At 36.1% G+C, this 7,547-nt stretch overlaps 1 protein-coding gene across 2 annotated transcripts in view; it reads left to right on the top strand.

The window, feature by feature from the left end:
* LOC110097170 (protein RST1) overlaps positions 1-2,234 on the top strand; it is a gene marked incomplete at its 3' end in the record, with an annotated part of 86,770 nt that extends 84,536 nt beyond the window's left edge. For both annotated transcript variants that reach the window (XM_028698881.1, XM_028698880.1), the window contains 1 exon segment: positions 2,157-2,234. In XM_028698881.1, the coding sequence (XP_028554714.1) occupies positions 2,157-2,234 (78 nt within the window).
* Between the last annotated feature and the right edge of the window lie 5,313 nt (positions 2,235-7,547).

The following is a 7,547-nucleotide window of genomic DNA, read 5'->3' as shown; positions in this document are numbered from 1 at the left end:
CTTGCTGGCTTTGAAGGTAACTTTCTCCCTTTCGAGGCGCTGCCTCGATGCGCTTCGGCTCCTCACGTATTGAGGCGTACGCCTCCGTGGAAAAAGGCGTAAGCCTCGCCTGGACGTTCGAGGCTTAAGCCTCAGTTCGCCCGACCTCCTCCTCGATTCGAGGCGCGCCTCGAGGCGTCCGCCTCAAACGCCTTTTTAGTCGATGGTATATATAGATGTATGTATATACATGTATGCATGTATATATGTATATATGTATGTCTGTCTCTCTCTCTCTCTATATATATATATATATATATATATATAATAAAATAAAAAAAATAACTAGCTAGCATAATTTTTTCCTAAAATTTGGGAAACAAAATTATAGGAGAACAATTGTTTTCTAAAAATTAGGAAATAGACTCTTGGGAGAAGATCACAATTGATCTCTCTTTTTATTCTCAAATTACTTTCCTAAAATAAATTCTCTAATTAGGAAACATTTTCATTGGATAAGATCACAATCAACATCTCTTTTTATTCTCAAAAATAATTTCCTAAAATAAATTCTCTAATTTTGACTTTCAAATATTCAACACTATCCCTCAAGTTGGAGAATATATATCATATAATCTCAGCTTTCAAATTAAATCTTCAAAGTTAGGTTTAGGTAGAGTGCTGTGATGCTGGATTTATTTATTTTAAATTGATAGGGTACATTGGATTTCAAGTGATTGGATACTACTATATTAATTTGATCCAATATGGATGAGATTGACTGATAGAGGATTTCCATTAAGTTAAGATGATAATTTTCATATATCTTGACCTCTTTCGATGAAGATAGCGTTGGGATGTATTCAACCATGGTTGACGATTTGTTCATAGGCAATATAGAGTTCGGAGGTAGATAAGAAATTAAACCTTTTACTATAAATTCTTGTTGCTTCTTCCTTAACTTGATCTTTTGAAGTAGTTTATGTGCCAATCAAAACAATTGTAGGTTCGAATTTCAACAGGAACAATTGGTACGCAAGCATGCATGTGTTGGGGAGCAAAAGGATTGTCAAGAAGGCTGGATTTTTCTTTTTTCCATGATCAATAGTGAAAGATTCATTTATGAAATTTGATATAAGTAATGATGGAGTCATGGGTGATGTGGATTCTTTGATCCAATGTTCTTGGAGTCAACAATGACTGCAAATCTTAGTTATGCCTTCTCTAGAAATATTGATTTCTGAATTAGTTGGTTTTATTAAGTATTATTATAATACATAAATTTTTTCAAGCTATTGCCCTTTATAATTAACAAATACTGTAGTCCTTTATAATAAACAACAAGACGAATAGGGACAACTTGTTTCTTAGCTTAATAACAACTCTTTAGCTACTTAGAACATTGATGACAAAGGGTTCATTGGGGGTGGCTTTTTCACGATTTTGCTTTTCAGACTACAATCACACTATTGCTTGGCTACTGTTTTTTTTTTTTTTTCAAATTTTTTGTTTTGAGAAGTAATTTCTTACAATCAAATCTGCTAGAGAGTGATAGTTATAAGAAAGTTTTTTTTTTAATAAAAAAATTATAATACTCTCAACAACATTAAAAAGAAGATAATCTCTCCAGGATAGTCTTACAGTTACTCTTACAAACAGCTATAGACGCCTCAAACAAAACTTAAATCTTTTTGAAGATGCATTGGATATGGAAGTTGACCACATTTCATAGAAATTGCGCAATAGTCTTGATCATTCATTGGAAGTTCCAGAAGTGGGAACAACTAGGAAATATTTTAACAAAAACTGTCTATTGGTGGATGTAACAGGAAATATACTATGTTTTATACATCAAATTTACCTTTAACAGAGTTATTAAAACAGTATAAAATATATTCTGGAAATAATATGCTGCCAAGTACATTTCTGAGGGTTTTATATAATTTAAACCTTTGAGCCTTTGTTACATCTTGCATTAAATGCTAGTGCAGTAATATGCTTTTCATGGCCAATCAAATTTTTTTTTTTTCCCCCCACCATGAAATTCTGGACATGTACTAATTCTGCAGGAAGCGCTGCATTCAAAACTTTTACACACAATATTTTTAGGCACACACTATCCATAATGTATTGTGTAGACCTTTTTTTTTAACCAACTGTTCTTGTTTCCTATGTAGATATGTCGTAAAGTTGCTGAGGAGGCAGTCCCTCAAGTTTCTATAAACGCAGCTTTGGCAATTGGTGCACTCTGTTTGGTAAGAATCTTTTTTTCTTTTCCTTTATTAATTTATTGTCACATAAATTGAAATACTATATTTCAAAAAAAAAAAAAAGGTGAAAAGTCAGATTCGAATCTTATATTAGATGCCTGCATGTCTAGAAACAATAATCTCCAATCTATATTTATCTTATCTACAATTCACAACAAATTGATGTGACTTAAGGTCCTAAATATCATTGGATCCGTTCAAGTTCCTCATAGGCATCCGTGACTTTATAGCCACTACATATCGGTGCAATGATGGTGTTACTAATTGCAAGTGGAGTTTATGTAAGCTCCTCACTATGTACTGACATCATATGTTTGCCACCCGAACTAAAGTTAGGGAAATTGCAATTGCTAAGCCTTTAAAAATGTACCTCTGTCTACTGAGCTTATCTACAAGTCCTAATAATCTATAAATCCTTCTGACGATTGAATATAAAATGTAATGAAAACATGACTTGAGAACATGTTAGGAGCAAAAGACTAGAAAATAAGCAATAAATTACAAGTTCCTGTCCACTTGTTGTTTTATTTATTTATTTTTTTGCATAACAAAGGGAATAAATGTAAAATCAAACATAATCACTATCATTAGATTTATTAGCATTCCTGTCAACTTGTTGGAGTACATGTGATTGAAGATTTTAAACATAAAGTGCTAATGGTAATACAATAACATAAAAATAATTATGTCAAATTAGTTATATTAGGAGGCCTAAAAAAGGAACCATCTATTTACCTATGCAAAAGTGGTTTCTCATTTGGGTACATCACATTAGGCAATGCAGAACTAAGGGTAAGATCTAAATTAGGGTGAATATTAGAGAACGCAGCAACATATATGTGTATCTGATGAGGCAAAGATAACTTATCTTTGTTAGGATGGAAAGTCTTATTAGAAAGATTATTAGAGAATGTATTAGAAGGAAAGTCAAGGTCATCAGAAGAAATATCTAAGTTATACTCAATCAACTAATGTGGTGCTTGTTTCTTTTTGTGGAGATATATTTCAGGTCAATGGTATAGTATGTGATGTAGAAGGTTGGGTTTCTTATCTTGCTTGACAAAAATAAAAATAATTTCCATAATGAATATATAAGCATTATCTCAACCATAATGAACTATATTTATATCTTATTACCATGGTTTGCTTAGAAGAATGTGTTATGTTCATGGAAAAGATAGCACGGAAAATATGATTTTTTTTTTATGGCAATGAAATTGTGTACATTATTAATGGAAGATATCAAAGTTACATTGTGAAATGGAAAGAAATGCATGTTAGGATGATTAATGGGAACCTGTAAGGCAAATCGTAATATCACATCAAAAGTTTTTGAATGAATATCAACTTTGCCATCATTAGAATTGAATTTTCCAAAGCTAGGGAAGTTGATATTGGTACTCATTTGATTGCCCTTGCATGTAGTTGCCATAGCTTTCCAATTCATTAGTTTGTGTTAACCTACCTGTATGCCATACGACAAAAAAAAAATCACTGAATCGTGCATACTTGTCCAAAGCCTCCCGCACACGTCGTCGCCATACCTCCGCACGTTGACGTCGCTTCTCTCCACGATCTCGGCACGACCTGATGTCCCGCTCGTGTCGTTAAATATCGAGAGGAAACGAGGCCTTCTGCCTCTTGGATATCTTCCTCTTTCGCTCTCACCGGTTCCCTCTCTCCCTCATATGCGCTACTTCGACTCCTTCGTGCTGTTCGATTACGCTCCTTCGACGGCCTGCCTTTTCGATCGGATCGGAAGTTACGATAGTTTGATCGGAAGCAAGAAGGGAGCTTACACGTTGAGAAGATAGCCATCTATCTTCCTTTCGAGCGCTTCTTCTACTCCTTCGGGGCTGTTCGACTACGCTCCGTTGACGACTTTCCCTTCTCGACGGATCGAAAGTCCGACATTTTGACGGAAGCAATCAGGAGCCCGCTGGTTGTGAGGGTAACATTCTCCATTCCGCGCGCTTCTTCGGCTTGCTCCCCCGACGATTTTCCCTCCTGTGGGATCGGAAGTAGCCACGGGAGCTCAATAGCTATGAAGGTAACTTTCTCCCTTGCGCATGCTTCTTCGGCAAAATCCCTTAAATCCGCCGAAACTACAGACTCCAAAAATTAAAAAAATACATTAAATAAATATTTATTTATAATTATTTTAATTAATTCTAATTAATTATAATTTAATTATTATTAATTATTATCGATTAATTATAATTTATTAAAATTAATTAACATCATTTAGTTATAATTAATTATAACTTATGATTTTAATTAAAAAGGACCTCCCGGTGAATGAGAAAAAGGAGTCTGCACCAAGATAATGAAATATCTCATGAGATTCAGGTGACAACGCTATGATACACCCATATCCAAAAGCAGGAGATTCGTTAGTGTACTATAATATACCTGTGTAAATCAAGCAACTAGTGCACGACAGTCTACCTGTACAATGCAGCACACAACTCAATCCAGAAGCTACTACGCAACGCCACCGGATCCGCAACATTCATGCAAGCGGACATAAGAGAATTTTTTGTATCCTCAAACGGATTGCATATTTTATAATCGGGCACGGCATAAGAACACGATATATTACCCCGGAGGGTAAAAATACCATTTTCTTATGGGCTCAATAATAAAATTTACAATTTTAATAGAGATTCCCCCACTCGATGTTTGGTCGAGCGGGGTTTTGGCTTGGAAAAACTTTTGATTAAACTAGTGGTTTTGCTTGTTTTTTAAGTCATTTAAACATTGGCTAAGATTTGATTTTTGAAATCCATGAAAGTCTTAGCAAAAGGATTTGGCCTTTAGGAATTTCAAGCAGGAATTGATCAACTAAGGATTAGATTTTGGGGATGAAAGCCAAAGGAGGTGAAGTAGGGGCACTTTATTCTGAGATGAAACTCAGAGGTGCCCAAACTATCCTATGTTGAGCTTTACATTTTAACAACCTAATTTTGGTTTAAGTTGATATTTTTATTAGAAGATTGGGGCTTATATGCCAACAACGCTTGTTGGAGGAATTGCCCGAAGGCTGAGGGCTTATAGGGTGATTTGGAATCAACCCATGCCTCAGACCCTAAGACTAAGGTGAGGACTACCGACAGGTAGTGCCTCGAACCTAGATCTAACGAGTGCAAAGAGGGACTTATAAGCTACACCTCACAAGAGGCATAACCCGCCCGACCTCTGAATTTATTGTCCCGCCTGGAAGAGACTACCAGCTAAACTCCCCCTAATCGCTTTTAAAACCATGTTATTCGGTTTCAATGCAAATGTAGAGTGGTAGGGTTGTTTTTATTAAGAAGGAAAGGCTTATAGCTTGGCTTTGATGCCAAGATGCCTAAATATGTGGGTATGCATATGTTCACTCACAAAAAGAAAGATTTTTGTTATTTAGTCTTTCAGTGGAGGCATTCTACATGTGACACACTTTGGGCTATGCATGTTTATTTTCAATTTTAAAAATTTGGCTCCTTGAAGGGAGCCATGCAATTTTTCTTACTTGAAAGACATGGAGCCTAATTTGATTTTATTTTTAGATTGCTTACATGTTAAGAGGTAGAAAATTTATTTTATCCTAAGAGTCTAACACAACAAAGTCCAGGCCACACCCAAACAAAGCAAGGAAAGAAACCTAGGAAAAAGATGCATTTCTATTGTACACCCAGTAAACAAACAACGCATGCTTTTATTTATAAATAAAATGCAGGAAATGTAGATAAAGTCTAATTTATTACAACCAGATTTGACAGCTGAGTTGTCTGCCATTATACAACCCAGTTAAATTAATTACAGACTCTACTTGTGGGGATCTTCAAGCTTTATCTCCAAGAAGGTACTTTCTCCTTTGATCTTCTATGCTTTCTAATCCAAACCCCACAAGTTTTACACCCTAAATCTAATCAAATACATGGTGTAAAAAAGAAAAAGACTCAAATCTGCAAAATAAAGTCAGGGGCAATTTATATAGCAAAAATATGAACATCCCAAAATTGGCCTAGCACTCAGAGTGTTAAGCACTAGGCCCCTGCTTCTACCCTATTGGCCATGCCTCTGGGGGGGGGGGGGGGGGGGGGGGGGGTTAAGCAGCGCCTGCAAGCAAACAACATTATGATAATCATGATTTTTTTACCCTCTTTCTTGGACATGGCCACCTGCACAGAAAAGCATTCATATTTTTCTATACTAACCACTTACGGGCAAGTGCCCACAACGCAGACAATCAAAAATTCAATCACTTCACAACATCAATCACATGCGCACACAAAGAAAAATCCTAATCCTAGCATGCCTAAGGGGTTGTGCATCTAAGTGTGTGAGGCTTGTGTGGTATGTCACACTAAGGGTCCTCCTAGAGTTTGGGTTTAAGGGAGCAGTGCCCAACATGTGACTTTTGTGCCACTTGTTGAGGAAAATTCTCCTTAGCCTTTTGGAGCTAAGAAGAAAGGGTAAGAACCCAACATTTAGCTTTTGAGCTAAATGTTGGAGAGTTCTCTCTAGCTTTTGGAGCTAAAGAGAGGAGAAGTCTCCTACAACTTTGGAGTTGGAGGAGGATTGGGTGAAAATGCAACTTTTGGGTTGCAAATTCATAAAGGTCTTTGGATATTTTGATGTCCAAAAGAGGATTGCACCCGTCCAACTTGAGTTGGGAAGATTGAAGGGAAATAGGACTTGGATCCTATGCTTGGGGTGAAGTTACTTGTTACTTTTGGCTCAACAAATAAGATAAATGGAATGAGATTAAACAACCCAACATGGATTGAGTACAAGGAAGTTCCATACAACTTTTGAGTTGTAGGAAGGTTGAATTTCTCTACAATTTTGAGCTTGTAAAGAAGAGAGGAAGGTGCAAGTTAGGGGTTGCAACCTTCCGAACATCTCTTTGAACATTTGATGTTCAAAGAGAGGGGTATACTTTCCTAACTTAGATTTAGGAGAGTAGAAGGGAATGGAAAGTGAAGGAACCTATGGCTTTCGGCTAAGGTAAGGAATTCCCTAAGACTTGTGGAGTCTATAGGGGTGAAAGAGGATTTGTAACTTTAAGATTACAAATCAAGAGTGTACCTCGAATTTTTTGTATTCAAGAAGGTGGGATTTCATTTCCTTAATTTGGGTTAAGAGAAATGAAGAGAATTTTGTAGGTTTCCTACAATCTAGATTTGTAGGAAAGAAGTAGTCCAATGTGCAATCTACGGATTGTAAATTGGAGAAATTTCTTTGGACATGTGGTGTCCAAAGAAAAGAAAGGTTTTCATCCCTCCAATTTTGGGTTGGAGGAGAAAAGGA

This window comes from Dendrobium catenatum, unplaced genomic scaffold (assembly GCF_001605985.2).
Source record: "Dendrobium catenatum unplaced genomic scaffold, ASM160598v2 fragScaff_scaffold_1172, whole genome shotgun sequence".
Classification (NCBI taxonomy): domain Eukaryota; kingdom Viridiplantae; phylum Streptophyta; class Magnoliopsida; order Asparagales; family Orchidaceae; genus Dendrobium; species Dendrobium catenatum.
Note: the sequence above shows the minus strand (reverse complement) of the source record. Positions and strands in the feature narration are given on the sequence as shown.